The 17793-nt window shown below is 37.1% G+C and overlaps 1 protein-coding gene across 10 annotated transcripts in view; it reads right to left on the reverse strand.

The window, feature by feature from the left end:
• mcf2la (mcf.2 cell line derived transforming sequence-like a) overlaps positions 1-17793 on the reverse strand; it is a 72349-nt gene that overhangs the window by 11739 nt on the left and 42817 nt on the right. For 8 of the 10 annotated variants that reach the window (XM_038277136.1, XM_038276859.1, XM_038276924.1 and 5 more), the window contains exons 2-10: positions 16522-16605; positions 14116-14230; positions 11189-11279; positions 3718-3831; positions 3258-3374; positions 3033-3182; positions 1585-1709; positions 1377-1491; positions 1175-1294 (exon numbers count right to left, since the gene is read on the reverse strand). In XM_038277136.1, coding sequence (XP_038133064.1) covers positions 1175-1294; positions 1377-1491; positions 1585-1709; positions 3033-3182; positions 3258-3374; positions 3718-3831; positions 11189-11279; positions 14116-14230; positions 16522-16605 — 1031 coding nt within the window. Of the gene's footprint in view, positions 1-1174; positions 1295-1376; positions 1492-1584; positions 1710-3032; positions 3183-3257; positions 3375-3717; positions 3832-11188; positions 11280-13135; positions 13492-14115; positions 14231-16521; positions 16606-17793 lie in introns of those variants that run through there. The other 2 variants (XM_038277441.1, XM_038277369.1) reach the window with 2 other exon arrangements.

A 17793-nucleotide genomic window follows, 5' to 3' on the forward strand; every position in this document is an offset into this window, starting at 1 on the left:
GAATCTCCACCTATTCTTCAAGTATCCTTTGCAGCTTGTTAAAGGTTTTCCAAGAGGCTTTGCCTTATTTTAACTCAATCGATCTTCCTATCAACTTCTCAGCCGATTTCTTGTCCCTGCTGAAGAGAGGAACAATAGTCCAGTCACTTTGAAGATGGTGTGTTTAGGCTGATGTGCAGTGAAAATTTTACTTTCATTTATAAAGGATTTCTTAACCTCTCAAAACCCGTTTTAGAGCATTTACATATTAACTCAGAATGCATGAAAATTACACTATTAAAATATTTACCAATATAGACATGTTAGACATTGTTGAAAAGCTTAGATTCTCTTGAACAGATGCAACTTGAGCTTGATGCAGCTTGGGTTTTTTACTCACCCAATGTTCATGTATATATTCAGAAACTAGAATGTGTTAGCTTAAAAATAATTTATCATACATGTAATTTGGGCTTACAGTTCCTAAGTTATTTGCTTTTCCATTTGGGTATGTAAAATAGGCGAGAATTTCCAAAAATGAGGTGGATATTAAGAGGTTAAGGCTTTGCTATTCCTCCATAAAGCCAACTTTTGTGAGGTACTCAGCTACTAATTGTGCATTTAGCAGTTTCTCCACCTGAGCTGAGGATCTATGCAGCTCCTCTAAAGTAACTGCCTTCTAAAAGCAAGGCTCTCCTTCCCTAGCCTGTTAGTGAAGCTCACGGCCGTTTGCCGGTATTTCTTTTTTCAATGTTGGATTACACAATTCTCCCTGTGATGTTTTAAACTTTGTTTTATTCCCGGAATGGAATCTTTACAGTTATTATCACTATTCTCCCGAATTTCTGCCCCATGATCATGCTATTGGTTCACAAACGTCCAAGTCCTTCACAGAACAGCTGGTTTAACACAAATTGTATTTACTAATTAGGTGGGTTGTGTAGGTACTTTGTGGTATTATATTCTTTTGGCAAATAAATGGTGCCTCATTTCCACCACACCTTCCATCAATTTTTACACAGCACCGCTTTGTTTTCATCAAATGTAATTAATCCTAATTAGGCTCTTGAGATTTTGTTTTTGTAACATAACGACTAAACTTAAATGTATTGGGAATATATTTAACATTGAACTGTGTTTCTGTGTCCCCTCTGCAGAATTTCAACCTTGTATTTTCTTTGAACTGGGATCTTACATAAGCTCTCTCCTCATGGCTGCTGAGCTCTCGCAGGACATGTTCTGCATGGGCGGGACTTATGCTGATTTCAGAGAAACCCGACAGACGCTCATACATCACATCAAGCTGGGGGCGTACCTAAGAAACAAGAAGAGGTTGAAGGTTAATTTTCTTCATGTAAGTTGGAAAACAAAGTTTCCTGGGATTAGGCTTCATTTACTTCACGGAAGTGCTTTTCGAAGTGTCGGAGCTGCAAACACTGCTCCAGCTTGGTGCGGTGACGTTCCCAGAAATCATCAAACGCAGTCTCTGTTTCATCCAGCTGACCCATGAGTCTGAAACAAAAGTGTGAAAAGAGTTTATTTTTGTTTTTTTTATTAGTTAATGGAAAAATGCAATATTTTGGATGCATCCATCCGTCCATGCACCTCTGAACAGTAGCCAAGTTCTCCATTTCATCTTGTGTCATGTTGTATTCAGCATCTGCCTGCAGAGGCTCATTGATACAGGCCAGAAGACGCCCTCCTTGAGACAGCGCCACCTTCAGGTCCGTCTGGTAATTGGAGAGATAATTATTGCAAACATTGTCTTTATTCAAAGTCAGGAAAAAAATAAAACAAAACTGTTTTGACCCAACCAAATAAACCTAACTAGTCGATTTTATTCAACCAGGTAACCACCTGGCATTTAAAAAAACCCTCACCAGTGTGGCTAGCAGGAATTCTTACAGTATAAATATGAATTGTTGATATTAGTCTTTATGCACAACTACACAGCACTATTTATACATTTGCCTAAATCAATGTTAGTGCTCCATTTCTAAAATTACTTTCACCTTCTACTTTTATCCAGACAGTAACAGCTAAAATCCTACACCGGAGTGCCACCCCTTCAGCTCATTATTCCAAACTAAGAGTTTTTTTTTGGCAAACTAGTCAACTAATAAGTCATATTTCCTCCCATGAGTTTGGAAGTCTGCATAAAGAATGTTGATATGAAGTTGTCGAAACAATCTGATCCATATATACTGTACTTAAACTTGAGCAATAGCTGAATAGGGCCATAAAAATGTACCTAAGTAGCTCATGTCAATTGGAGCTACCATCTTACTAGCAGCTCCATAATTTAGCTAAATTGGAAACTAGCTCGCTAAATAAAAATAGTTTCAACTAGCTTGTTCTTGTTGACCATATTGTCAAAAAGCCAAACAGTCATATTTGCTACTGCAAATGGGACAAAAGAACTTATTTTAAATATTTAACTAGCATGAGCATATCTAACTAGCGCTGGTTCCGCTGAACTAATAATGGTTCCAGCAAAGCCGGTTGGTAAATGTCAAAAAAATTATTGTGGATTATTTAAATTTTTTATATGAATTACAAAAACACTTGGTGACAATTGTAAGGCCTATGAAATACTGATTTAAGATTGTTTAATACCAATTAAGGCCTTATTTTTTTATATTGAAGAATTCAATGCCTTTTAAGACTGTTTTTGGGATCTGCAGGAACCCTGTATCTCAGTTACCATGCTCGGACCAAAAAGGGTATTGTAAATGGGGCTGAAATTTGGCTCCATTAGATGAAATTTTGTGGATTTCATGTCCAGGTAATTAACTCTGTTAAGTTTGTGATTAGTCACAGAAATAACAACTCAGGGCTTTAGTGCTTAGGGTTTTTTTTTTGTTGATAAAAACTAATGTTAGTGTTGAACTAATCAGTCAATGCTCTGGCTAATGCTCTTTGAAATTGTGAACTACTGAAACAAAACTACCAAAAATCATGGATACTTACTGCTTATATGCACAAACTAATTCCCGTAGGTACAAGTTTAATGCCCTCCCAAAACCCTGTACAAAACAAAGGTGATGGTAAACCTTCATTGTGTCTTTTTTCAACGTGTGTTCCTGCAGCAGCTCGACGGTGGCCTCTGCATCGTTGGGTAACTCCGTCTCTGCGAGCTCAGTGCCGAACGCTTGCAGGGTTTGAGCCACGGTCTTCACCATCAGAGCGAACGCCTCGATGGCCTGTGATGAGAAACACACCGGTTATTTCAATTGCATGAAGAGTGGCATTAACTAAGCAGAAAACACGTTGCATACAGTGCGGTGGGAGATCCAGCTGTCGTGGTGGTACTCCTGTGTGCCTCCAAGGTCTGTGGTCAGTTGTCCTGGGTCGATATAAGCATGGAGCTCAGTCACTGTACTCAGCATCACCACCTGATTAATAAAAACAAGCATGCAAAAAACAATGATGCTAGAAATCATAAAATTCTGTGTAAATTTAGTACATTCCTTTATGACACAATATTCCCCTTCTCAACAAGGAACATCTACTCAATATACTGGTAATAATTATTTTATCTGGTCTTTCTTAGCTGCTACTTCAAATGCGCCTTGGGCCCATGCCCATGTGGGGACATCAAAAGCACCACTGAACACAGTCACATCACATTAGATATATATCTTCAACTGTCATAAACATACTTGCCATGACAACAGAAGAAATAGGTAATACATTACAACAAATAAAATTTTAACAAAGTAAACAATCATTTGGCACCTTCATCTTGAACTCATCCCTGTTGTACTTGAACAGGATGTCCGAGAGAGTCCGCTGGAGCAAAGTAGTGGGACGTAACACCAGAACCAGGTGCAAGTTCGCTGGAAATGAACCCTGAGTGGGGAAAAAAGGAGCAGAAAGATGTTTATTAACTGAACTCTGTGTGTTAGGGGAAGTTTAAATTTTTTAACGATTATTTTATTATGAATTATAGTATTGGGGGGGTGGGGGGGTGGGGGGGGGGGGGGGGGGGGGGTGCAAGCACACAATAAAGTAGGAAATTCCTCCAAAGCTAAAAAAAAATGTATAAATAAATCAGATGCACTGATAATAACCATATTTCTAAACTTAGGAATTTGGTTATCCTTTGATTTGAGGGCCATTTTACTTATACTCCATGATATTATCAAATTTGATTTAAAATATTTGTATTCTTTTATTTGCATTTGTTTATTTCCATCCCACTGTCATACAAAATCAGAATTTGTTCAGTATATAACAGCCCCGCAGCACTTATTAGGACCCCTTATGTATTTTTAACCATTAACCTATTTATCCTTTTTTTTATCTTAATTAATAGTGAAAAAAGAAAACAAGAGAAAAAAAACTACAAAATTGAACACAAAATTGTACAGACATGAAAAGAAAAATTAATTGTATTAATATAAAACAAAAAATTCCTGTATTTTGCAGCATTTATTTATCAGGAAAGAGTTTTTATCCCGTGAATATATCAGCACAACTAGGCGCCCATAACATTTTACATAGAATAAATATAACCGAGTAATTTTTGCTTAATTTTATATTAAGTTGATTAAAATATATGTAGTATTATGGTATAAATAATACATTCTTAACATGCAAGAGACAAGATGTTCAAGTAAAGCAGATGTGTCATAAAATGGCTTCAGGCATTTTTATTTACATGCTTTCCTTACCTATTGTGTTCAGTAAATTAGTGCGACCCGATTTGTCTTGTTTTTTTTCTAAATGCTTAACGTTATCATTTTCATGCTTTATTTTTGTCAGCATCTAAAATGCTCCTTTATTTTAAGCTTATTTTTTCCATCTCTTCAAGCTTAAAAATATCATTTTTTCATCATTTTTAAATGTAAGCATCTCAAACATATTATTTTGATGTCCGTAATTTATTACCCTATGCATTCAAAGCAGTTATTTGAGAATTCAATTTTGCTAACATTAGGTGATTCAATATATTTTGCAGCTTGAAATAAAAAAATAAATATATCTGGCAGTATAAATGAGAAATAGCAACAATTAAAAAAACAATAATTATTTATTTCTTCACTTAAATACTTGATCTTCTTAATTCTCTATATCTCACTACATTACATTACTTTAGTGGTGTAAATTTGGACTAACCACAGCTTTTTAAACCAGATAAAAATACAGCAGAACCATCAGATAGACAGGAAACAACCCAAGAGGCCACTCAGCTCAAAGACTTTATTGGATGTGGCTTTTTTCTAAACCCCCGAGTGAATTGCTCCTCTCTGTTAGACGGCATAAATCAATGCAGGCTGACATGTACACACACAAACACAGACACACACACATATACATGGCTTGAGGCAAGCTTAGAGAGATGCATGACACCATCATGATGGTCTGCTGCCATATCACATATAAAAGGTATTCCCACAGCTAATATAGAAGATATGATTTCCCTGGTTAGGAGCTCTTTTATCTTCCTGGATTTGTTTTTTTTATTGCATAGTTTAACATTTTGCAAACTGCTCAATTACAATAAAATAAATTAGGTCTAAACGATACAGTTTTTAAAACTATTATTATTCTTTGCAATGCTTCTAAAACAGTGACTGCATTACAGTCATGATAAGCTTAAAAATAAAAGACTGGGAATTTCAAACATAGGGTTCACTGTATTTTTTTTTCCTACCCACAATATTTTCCTCAATCTTTCTATAAATCTTTACATAAAGCATGTGTCGTACAGTTTGCTACACTTGTAACACAAGCAGATTGTTGGGTAAATGAAAAATGTAATATAGGCATTTTTTTTGTTTACGTCTGTTGTTTCTAAAAGCAGCATTGCTCGTCCACCAGCAGAACACAGAGCAACATATGTGTAACTGGAAGCCATTAAATTCAATAAACCTTGAGAGGTCCTGGTTTAATTTGTAGCCCTGCATTAACATGACAATACCCGAGCAGCTCGGTGCATCCCCCTGACACGCCGACATAGATATATGCTAATGCAGGCACGCCTCCCTGGACACGTGGGTCTTGCGGATGAAAAGCACACATTAATAAATGATAAGGATCAGAAGGCGGACGGAGCTGATTTATATTCATCAAGTGAGGAGAGATGGGTGGTCAAGGAAAACCTCTCCTGGCATGTCCTCTAATGACATCCACATGGTCCTCTTCAGGGGAGGTGAGCAGCCAGGATATTAAGACTCCCTCTACTTTGGATTTTGCATCTGAAAAATTGTCTTTCATCAGAGAGAAGGGATTTTCGTTTAAGTCTACACATCAAAAATTATATTACACCTTCTTTTTTTTTTCTTTTTCAGCTAATATTACATGTTGCAATCATTTCCAGCTTTGTGTTTGCACCCGCTGACAGAGCCATCTGCCTTTTCAGCCTACAGCGATGCTCCTGCTTGGCTATCTATGTATTACTCTGCATCCCAAAGGTGCGCTGCCACAAAGACAAAAAAAAAAAAAAATGTCCCCCTTTCTACTAACTGGAGGGAGGCAGCTTTACTCATGCCTGTAGAAGAGATAAAAAAAATAGAAATAGCAGCCTGTATGATCTTCATCTGAAATTATCCCAGTTTACTAAAAATTTCTGAGATTAAAAATGACAATTTTTGAAAAAGCTGCTTTAAAATAACGACTCCATTTTGCCGGATTGTGCAATAAAGCCGCTCTGATGTTTACACAGCATTAAATTTTCTAGAAATAAGTGCGTTTTCTGGAAATAAGTCAATTTGCCAAAGGAATAGGACAATTTCCATTTAAAATAAGGAACAAAACAACTGTCATCTCTTATTTGAAGTGCATAATAAATAATTATCTTATTCTTACTGGTAAAAATGCTTAATCATTTGGCAGATAACCTAATTGTCCTACTAAAATTAATGGTAAATACCCTTATTTTAAGAAATTTACTAATTTTAAGATGTTTTTACAGTGTATGTAGGAAAGCTGTGAACCCCATTAAAGCATTTGTTATAATTCCATCTACTAATGTCTCATTATTGGTCTTTTATGAGGCTCTATCACTCCTAAAAACACATTATTTCTTGCTTAAGCTGAATTTTAATCTCTGCACAGTGCCTCATAAAACTATAGTACCACATAAAGAAGAAATGGAGGTCCATAAACAATACATAAAGTGCTGAAAAAATGCCCTTTTAAGGGGTTTTGGCAAAACGGCAAATTGCAAAATTTGTCCTTGAATGACCTTGATTAAGAGTACATCTCATGGGGAGAAAAATAAGCTCCACTCTTTGTTTTAAGTCCAACAAAGGACATCCAGAGGCTTGAGAAGGAGACAATGTCCTTGCACCACCTGCTGTTAATGGCTTCAGGTTAGGTTATAATGGCGTCTGTCTTGCTGTGAACATCTTACTATGCTTCATGCATTAAAAATTAAGGTAATGTTATATTAAAAAAAAACCTTTAAAGAAAACAATTGAATCTACTGAATCAGGAGAGAATGAAGTAATTAAAATTAGGAGAAAGGAGAGATCATATGGAGGGGGAGGTGTAAAATCCTGCTGAGCAGCTACTGCTTCCCTGCTGATAAACTCAATGTAAACAGAGTTATCACAGTGACAGACATAAATCATCCTGGCCTGATCTCCTCCTATTGTTGGTTTTATTTAAAGAAAAAAAGAGACTGAATAAAATAAGGCAAAGAGGAAAAAATCCAAATAATGATTTTAAAGCATCCCAATCAGCTGAGATACAGATATATTCTTATACATTAACTGTACCTTAGCAGGAAACCTTCCCAATTAGTTCCCCAATCTTCCATTTTAGTTGGACATAATAAAATGTGTTCAAAGAACCTCTTCCAGGTGGATTTTTCTTTTTGTGCTCACCAGCTGCTTACCATCGCTGTAGTGAGAGTGCAGTATCTTTAATAAATCATACTGTCAGCCCAACATTGTGTGCGCTGGAGAATATTTTCAGGATGGTCTGGTCATCCTTAAGTCCTTTAGGTCGTTGTTTTAGCCTACTTCATGTTGCCACACAGGTACATCCTATTTATAAGGCTTATTTGTGCCAAAACAAAGCAAAAAAAAGGAACAAATTGGAAGAAAAAAAAATTATACTTCTAACTTTATTATGGACTTTATGTACAAATGTATGTGCTGCTTAAAAGCAAAAAAAAAAGAAATCGAGAGCTTTGAGCGCTGTAAAGTTGACCCAAGGTCCAGTTCCTATATACTTCATACTTTCATCTGCTTAAAACTGATGTTAACACGTCTTTCAAAGGAGAAAGGGTCTTTGGAAGATGAAATATGTCCATTTGGACCTGAAATACTTTTTTTCCCCAGTGTAAAATAAAAAAAAAAAAAAATTTTTTCTGATCAAAAATTTGTTTTATTTTAAACCATATAATAAACTGTCAGAAATGTTGACATGATTATCATTGCTCCTGGGTTCTTTGTATATTTTTGTTCAGGCATTCACAGAAACCTGTAGTGGGAGGAAATGTTGATTCATCCCATAAATAAAGCCGACGGCCCATCAAAGAGCTCCTGTGAGCCAGCAGACAGTGATAATGGACCACTTATACTGCCATGTTTGCATCTCAAGTGCGCAGATGTTTTTCCACAGGTATGGTTACTTCAAAAAGGAACCTCATAATGGCTTATTGCCACAATGGGAATAGTTTTTCCTCAAACGTAGCAATTAGATTGGATGGTAATTAGTGTCCGATTAGCATACATTTACATAGATTTACACAGACGGGAAGAGTTAATCAGCACCAGAGAGAGTGAGCATCCAGACAACAGATGGGTAAGGTAAGGTGAAGCTTTGTCCTCAAGCTGGCAGAGCTGATTTAAAATATTTAGAAGGAGTATGGACGAGATCATTTAAGATAATCGTACCATGAGAATACATGTTTAGGCACACAAACTTATTAATCTAAAAGGTTATCTCCCAAATGTCAAAATAAAGCTGCATAGTCTTTAAGAGGAAACAAAACAGCTACATAAACTGCTGCTCTGCAGATTTATTTTTTTTAATAATGTTTTTTATAATGAAGGAATCTATCTTTTTTTTTTGCAGTAGGTTATCTTTAAAAGCACTACACATTAATAGAAGGCTACATCCCTTTAATGGAAGTATTTAACTTCAAAATTGTTTTTTTAATTAATTGTAAAAATGATATATTTTTTTGTCATTTTGTTTTGTTTTATAGTTTCGTTTATTGAGGGAACAGATTGGTCATATACATCAAGAAAATACAAAATTTTCCTAATTACATTTTCTTGTTTTTCCTCCAATGAAACAATAGGCCTACAATGGACAAAAGTCAAGTCAAACCAAATCTAAAGGCTGTTGCATATAACACACATATATATATATATTTATTATTGTAAATAAGGTCTAAGGTTGGATCTAATTCACCTAATTCAGACCAAAAGCTTTTATACGTAAACAAGTATCTGAGCTGCGTAATTTGTTTCTACAGTAAAAACAGCAAAACATGAATAAAAGGATCTTGTCTATAAAAGTTTTTTTGTTGCTTTTTTTTGTTTTGTTTATTGAGGAAATAGATTGGTCATACACATCAAGGAAACACCAAATTTTCTTCATATAGCTAAATAATGATTCATATCAATTTTAGTTTAGATAAAATAGCAGTAAATTGGTTCCAGAAATGATGAGGTACCAGGCTGTGGCTCAGGTCGCTTGACAGTTGCAACTTAGAGTAATGGACTCTATACAATATTTTAAATTGTATAAGTTGCATGAAGTTTTTATTTTATTTTCAAACTAAAAACTATATCTGGTCAATCAGTTTTAATGATGTAAACAAGGATTTGTGGCGCAAACAAGGTTATAAACTTTGTGAACAAGCATGTGATCTGTACAGAGAGATTATACAGGATAAACAGGCATCTGATATGGAAGAAATCATTAAAAATTTCTTAAATTAAGTGTATTTACCCTTAATTTGAGTAGGTAAATGAGATACTTTGCCAATGGAATGAGAATTTTTACTCTTAAAATAAGATATCATGCAATATAAGACAATTAAGTTGTATTTTCTTATGTCAAATGTAAATTCTCTTGTTCAATTGACAAAATGTCTCTTTTACACCCTCAATTCAAGAACAAATACATTTATTTTAAGAAAAAAATGACTTATCTAGATTAATGTTACCATGTTAACAAGAATCTGGTTTGCACAAAAGGTGTTTTCCTGTGTAAATAATTAGCCGGTTTGCACAATTCTTTTGTTGTAAAAAATGATAATTGTAATAAATTTACATACTGTAAACAAGCATTTGGTAAAAAAAAAAAAAAAAAAAACTTTTTACAGTGTAAATAAGTGAATAAGTTTATATATATTTTTAAAAGTACCCATTACATAACAGTCTTTTTGCAGAAAAAACAACAAAACACAAATCTGGTGTACATAAAGTCGTTTAAAAAAAGTTTTAAAAGGATTTTGTCTATGGAAGTTGTCTATTTTTTACATTGTAAACATCAATTTTGTTGGGGCTTTTAGCAGCGTGTTAGCTTCATTTCAACAAAGCTGGCAACCTTTATAATCTTAAACATTCTTGCCTTCACTCTAAAGCGTATAAAAGCTAAAAAAACAAAAAAAACTTAACATCTCAATCTGATCAAATTTTGATTTGATTGCTTTCTATTCCTTTAAAATTTCTATTCTTTCATGGATTGTTTCTTGTTTTAGAGTTTATTTAAAACTGTTTGCCTTTTACTTTTTTATTCCCTCTTCTAGTTATTGTAGGCTAATAGGAAACGGACAAAAAAAGATGTAACAATTAGCTACAATTAGTCTACTGACCAAAGGTGTGCAGCTAATATCTGTTTCTGGTCTAACAGGAGTGCCTCATAATTTTTTCCATGTTGTGAGACACTCCACCTCCTACTCCAGCATAATACGCTATTTTTAACTTCCCACCTCATTTCTACACCCAGAGAGATGCAGAGAAATCGCCCGACTCCCAGCACATGTCCTTTCAACATGCAGTTCATGAATTTCTAGCAGCAGTGAAGCGGTTATACTGTAAAGTGTCATCCTAAAACATCCATTATTCGAAGTGGTGACACACCTAATTATACCCACAGGTCAGCGTAAAAACAAGCATTATATCATGTAAACCAGCAGCAAGCTCCAAAACAGCCATTTGCGGTGCCAAGAGCAGCTTCATCAGCAGCACTTTCTGTCTTAGTCACAAGCAAACAGAGGAAAAGGACAGGATCTTACTCCAATGCGAAGCAGGGTGGCTCTGACAGCGGCCCATCGGTCCAGCCGTCTGTCGATTATCAGGATGAAGCCCACTTCAGATGCTGTGGTGCTGCAGGAGAGAGGCAATGTTATCACAGAGAAAAGGGTACTTTGCTGCATATGTGCTGCTGCTAGATAAGAGGAGGGTGTGCAAATTCTGCTAAATGTTTGAGCACTATGTGAACCCAACAAGGGAGGGGGGGGGGGGGGGGGGGGGGGGCGTTTTGATGCATGTTCCCTGCAGGACTCTCTAGCATAAAACACTTTTGGTAAAAATGGTTTCAAACCTTCTGCTGGGGGATTATTAACCATGAATCTGATGCACTGTTAAGGCGCAACAAATAAGATCTGAATCAAATGATGCAGATCATTCTTTGTTTGATTGTGAATCAGATGAATGTTGAAAAAAAAAAAATCTGATTTTCTTTGCAAATAAAAAATGCATTATAACAAAGAACCCCCTTTAATTTCCGCCTGTAGATTTAAATATGCAGGTCTACTTTACATGACTTTTGGACTCTGAGACATATGAAGGAGGAGAGTCTTGCACTGAAACCTCCAGCACATAATTTTTCCATTTTTTGAAGGGGTTTAAATTCTTAGAAAACAACCAAAAAAACCTCAAGTGGGGCTTCCCTAATCACTTTTTCATTTAGATAATTATATTTTTGTTATGTCTTTAGTTAAAAAATATAAAAAGCAGATCCAACAAAAGGTTAGAGGTCGGAATGGGATGATTAATTTTTGTTCAGCTCTGAGTAGTAGGTCAAATGCTGTGAAGTTAGCGAGAATTCCTTGTAGTAATGCATTATAAGAAGCACTAAAAGGTGTAACGTTACCTTTTCTACAAGCTGCGTGCAAACGCTAAGCAAGATATTGACTTAACCCTTTAACTGCCTTGTCAACCTCCAATATGATTTTCACCAAGCAAATTATCAACTATATTTTGGACCAAACAGTTAAATGGAAAAGCAAGCTCCATAGTCAACAGCTATTCCTTCCTAGAAATCAGCCCAACTGAGTTAAAATGTGGCCAAAGGAGGAGATTCAGGCTTCAGGTTCCAACTAAAATCCAGTATCTACAGGGAATAGAGGACCAGTTAGCATTGGAGCTACTGAAAACATTCAACCCCTAAGAATGCATTAGGAAGTTGGGTTCCAGGGATGAGAACTGGAAGAGAACCGACATAGTGTACAGAAACATAAGGGCAGAATAAAATCTGATAAACCACTGGGTCAATGTGTCAGTCACCTCTCAATGTGGTGAGAGATAACCAAGCTAAGATCCTGTTGGACTTTAAGATGCAAACCCACCGCATGTTAATGGGTAGTTAAAAAAATGAGAAAAAAGGAAAAGGGACGAACAATGGGACAGAATACCAAGGGTGCATGAAAAAGCTGCTTTTTTGGTGGCCCCCATGCCTGGAGAAATAAGTAAGAAGAGGGGAGGCCGAAGAAAAGTGAAGAAAATGTGAAAAAGCTCCAAGGCTACTGGTAGAGGAACAGCCCCCCCATCCATCCATTTTTTTTATTATATTATATTTCTTCTTTTTGCATCTAGACACATTTAGAGGGTCAAAACAGGTCCCCATAAATCTCAGAGCCCCACTAACAGCATCCTAAGCACCAGCAGGCATAATTTCTCATCAACAATTATGATCCTGATCACCATGGCAACCTTTTGGCTCCGCATTTAATGCGCTGTTGTGTGAGAGGGAGAAAAATCTGGCCATTCATTCCACAGGCAGGGCCATATGTAGCAGCCTCATTAAGCTAATGTTCCTATGGGCTGTGCGCATATGTGTGTGTGTATGTGTGGGAGACAATGCCGCATTTTCATCAGAGATCCTGTTGGAGAGCATGACATGCACCCTGACACCTCGACACACAGGCGGTGACGTTGAACAGAGTGTTCTGACAACATACTAACGCTGCAGAGCCGCACTATGTGGCTGTCATCTTTGGCCGGCTTGAATGCACACACAGACACCCAGATGATGTACAGAGCGAACGCTGCAGCAGCAAACCCTCAGTCCATTGCTGCCAGTTAAAAGAAAAAAATATCCAAATCCAGTGAAAATGGAGATGCGGAGAAATCCAAATATTTCAGGATGAAATAAAATAAATAACCCTCAATATTCCATAATTATAATCCGATCTTCTTTAAATCTTCTTTATTATGAGTAAGACCACAGTTTTTCTGCCTTCTGCAGACGGAGAGAGGTGACCGTTCCCATCCTTGCAGAGCATCTCCCTCCTCCTTCTTTCTGCTCCTCCACCATCCACCTCGTAGCCGCTCCCTCCCACAGCCAATTACAGCCGTCTCTGCAGTCCCACAACCAATCCGAGCTCAGGGTGGAAGAGAGGAGCGAGGGAGGGGACTCTACAGGGGGGATGTGGGGTGGATGTTATATATGAAAGTGATCAGATGCAGACAAAAAAAAGAGAAGCATGTACAACGCAGTCACGTGGATAAACATGAATCTCCTACTTTTATGTGTGAGTAAAAGTGGGGACATACTCCAAAGGAAAAGGAGCAGAAAAGACAGAGTAAAGGGTTAAAAATGAGAGAAAAGACAAATAGATTATCATTCTTATTCCATTTAATTCAGGAACAACTGATTAGACCTTAAAGACAATCCCTAAAGCTTTATTTATTCTACATTTTATTCTAAACATAAAGATTAATTGAATATTTTCCTACTCAAATCCTTTAAGCATGAGTTAACTAGTGTCTTACAGTAATTAATTATCCTAAAAATAACTAATTTTAGCCTTCTTATCAGTTTTTTCTTGTGCTATGCCTTTAGTGTTGTGGTGGCATCTGTAGGCACTGCATGGTACTACACCTCCCTCCCTTCAGTGAGAAGTCATCTAAAGTGCTGAAATCAAGCAGGAACACTAACCTGGGAACGCTTGTGAGGTAACGGAGCACATTCTGCAGCTCCTCTTCCGGCAGCTCGCTGAACGCTGGGAAGTCTGGGAGGAAGATGACGGGGTGGCCGTTGATCCCGCGGCCCCCTGGAGAGGCAGAGGTCAAGCATTGAGTTTAGGGTCGAACCAATTTATTCTAATGACCTGCTGACAGCTGAATGGACATTATTGACTTCTCCGAGCTCTTTAATTTCTGATTCCAAGGAAATTCAACAGGGTTATCTTAGACTGATTGTTTTAGATGGTCTTTGATAAAAAAAAAAAGAACAAACTTTTGCATTTTTTTATTTTATTTTATTTTTTTTAGAAAATACAGCCAGAGTGAAAACAAACAGTGGTGCACTATTTGTGTGTTTGTTTTGCATTTTGTGTTGGATTAAGAGGAGAAACAGGAAACGTTTGGCTGTCTTTGTTCAGAAAACCTTCTGGTAAACCTTGTTGCACTTTTCCATTTATTATCTACCCCTGATCCAACATTTTTTTTGCAATCTCTCCACAGTGGAAGCCAATTCTGGGGAGTCCCAGGCCATGCCTAAGCCATGCTGAATACATTATCCCTCCAGCAGGTTCTGGGTCTTTCCCAGGGTTTCCTTTCAGTGAGATGAGCTCGGAAGGTGCACTTCTTGGGATGGTCACAAGCGCATTGGTGAGCTCTTTCTTCCTCGCAACAGACCAGAGAAGTGTTTGCATTCATATATTATTTGATGGAGAATTATGCCCTCTGACTTAGAGGAGGAACCACAAATAAAATTGAAAAAGCAAAGATGAGATCCTGCATCTCCCAAACCAGACACAAGAGCTGTGGTTTCCTAATAAAAGATTCTTCGATCCCCCAAACCTCTCAGAGTTACCTCAGACAGCTGGGCTGCTTCTATGATTAATACCATGTCCCAGTGGGATTGCAGTCGTTATATACTCCCGTGTTTGGATGACGGACTGAGAGGATCTCTAAGAGCTGTTTAAATCTAGAGACATTCGTTGAGGATCAAACCCTGTTTTAAACTTCTCGGGAAGTTTCTTATCAACCTGTCTGCTGTATTAATTGGTCTCCACGTTCTCCAATAAACCGCGTGACCTTAACAGATTCAAAAAATGTATATGGAAATTCAACAACACACAAATCGTCTTCTAAAGGAAGCAAATCCCAATTCATTTTATTTAGTAATATCTTGGAAGGAAATGTCAGATGCTTTCCCATCCACTATATAACTGTGCAAAAGTCCAAATAAAATGTTTTCCTTTACAAGCAAAGAGTGATTAGAACATATTTGGATCCTTCTTATTCAGATTCTAATCAGTGTTTGTATATTTTAAAGGACTTTCAGAAAGCTTAAGGAAAATGGGCCCACATCCAAAGAGCAGACCTTTCCTTTCCCCAGAGGCTCAAACTGCACAGCATATCATCACCACAGTAAATTATTCTCAGAGCAGCTGTGATCATCATGGCAACCCAAAATCCCCCCCCCCCAAAAAAGAGGGTGTATTTGTGTGTAATTTTTTTGTTCTGTGCTGTTTCCGCTCCACTGTTTGATTGAGATGCTCTCTGTATCTTTAATCCGAGTCGGCTTTTCAACAAAAAAACGAAGCATTACATTTCTCGTGCAAAAATCTTTCCTTTCATCTTGAAGCCTGTTTGCCTAAAAGTTTCTCCGTTAAAGCTGTTTTGTTGTATTTGTTGCGCACCAAATTGTTTATCATTGAGGATTAGAAACCACTGACAGTTGGGAGGCAGAGGCCGTACGATTTTTTGCACACCCAGAAGATGCAAATGTATGCCTAATATCCATAATGAGCACATATCAGCTCACGCACTGATGCATTCATGAGAAAACAAAGTTTGCATGGGAAATTGCAGAGAGCAAGAATATATAAAAATTGTGAACTTCTACAGACTTAGAGACTTAAAACAAAAATAAAATATGAAATAAAATAAAACATAAATAAAAATAACTACGGGTGTGTTTAATATAAACAAAATCCATATAACATAAATCTAATGAAGCAGTTCATCCAAACTATGCTTTAACCTAATTGGAGTGTTCAGAAACATATTAAGCAATAAATAACCTCCTGTCTCTCTGCAGAAGAAAGTCTATGAAATAATCAGACACAGATACAGAGAATATTGTATAATTGGTCTAATATTTTTCTAAAGATAGACCGAGAGGTTATAAAATACGCCTGTTCAGGTTTAAAAATAAACATAGAGGTCTTACAACAAGCTATTCTCCTGCTAACCAGCACAGCATTTCTATTCTTTCATCTCTATGCGGAAGGCAGACCAATAAGTCTGGGAACTCACATAATGAATTAGCTCAAAATAAAGGGTCATTGTTGTCTTTAAATTTAATAAGTTACTATGAGTGAATCAAACCAACCTGGCAAGATGGCGAACTGCTTCTGGAGTTCAGAGCCAATCTGGGCTGCTAACAGAGGACCATCTTCTTTTTGCAGGATGTCATCTAGATGGAGAAACAGAAGCAAAAATACCAAAGAAAATCACCATGCAGCAAAGAATATCCTTTTATCTCATCAACATGTCTCAAAGATGAAGAGGGCGGATCAAGATATGTATTAATTTACAGTTATCACATCTGAATGCGGAGTGTCTTGATATACAGACTGACTGAAAAGCTCTATGTTTTTGATAATATGTGTAAGTCTATAACAATGTGCCTTTTATTTAAGGAGGAAATGTCTGCAGAAAAAAACAGAAAGTAAGGTGAAAGTGAGGTAGAAAGAGGATGATACAAACAGCATTTGCATTTAATCTCTTTCCTGGTAAACATGGATTACAGTAATCTCATTTAGTTCACTCAGACATATAGAGAGCCCACCCAGCCCCTTTCCGTTCGGCTCCCATGCTTTTGACCCGAGAGTGCCAACTTCGTAAAACCATGTGTGCATCTGTGAATGAAAACTGGGAATGTCTCTGAGGGGTGTGTGCATGCAGATGAAGGCTGGCACAGAGAGAGAGAGCTGGGAGGTTTTCAGGCACAATGATGGAGCTGGCAGTAAGCTGCAGCAATTACCATGCAAGTGCAAAGCAAACAAACTGTTCACATTGGAAATTGAGCATGCATCACTGTATAACCGCGCAAAACCGAATGCCCTACCGATTAAACTTACAAATTGAGGAGTTTGTTTCTGCATCCAGGTTAAGCTTGAGCATGTAGGAGCCCACTGCAGGCAGGAAGCTATATTTCAGCCTTAAAATAGACTAACAGACAAGCGGAAATGCAGCTTATGCACTCTGCCATTACTAACTTTTTTTCTGACCATCATTGGGTGTGCATTGTTTATGAAAATGCACATTTGCATTTAGTTTAAGCAAAAGCAAAGTTTCAGCCTCAGTTCTCTTTCTGGTGAAGCTATAAATACGTTAAAGAGCTCTGTTCAATCCATTATCTGGAAATGGAACGAGTAAGGCACAACAGTTAATCTTACAGGACGTAGCTGCCCTGCTATAATGACTGGCTGGGGGAAGACAGTATTAATCAGAGAAGCAGCAGCACACCAATGGTAATTGCAAGGGAGATGCAGAACTTCAAAGCTCAGGTGGAGGAATATGTCAACAGGATTGCAACCAGCTAAGCATGCCACAAATCTGCACATACTGGGAAAGGAAAACATTTTTTTCCCCAGACAGC

The sequence above is a fragment of the Cyprinodon tularosa genome, unplaced genomic scaffold (assembly GCF_016077235.1).
Source record: "Cyprinodon tularosa strain WSP-4 unplaced genomic scaffold, ASM1607723v1 ctg1, whole genome shotgun sequence".
Lineage (NCBI taxonomy): Eukaryota > Metazoa > Chordata > Actinopteri > Cyprinodontiformes > Cyprinodontidae > Cyprinodon > Cyprinodon tularosa.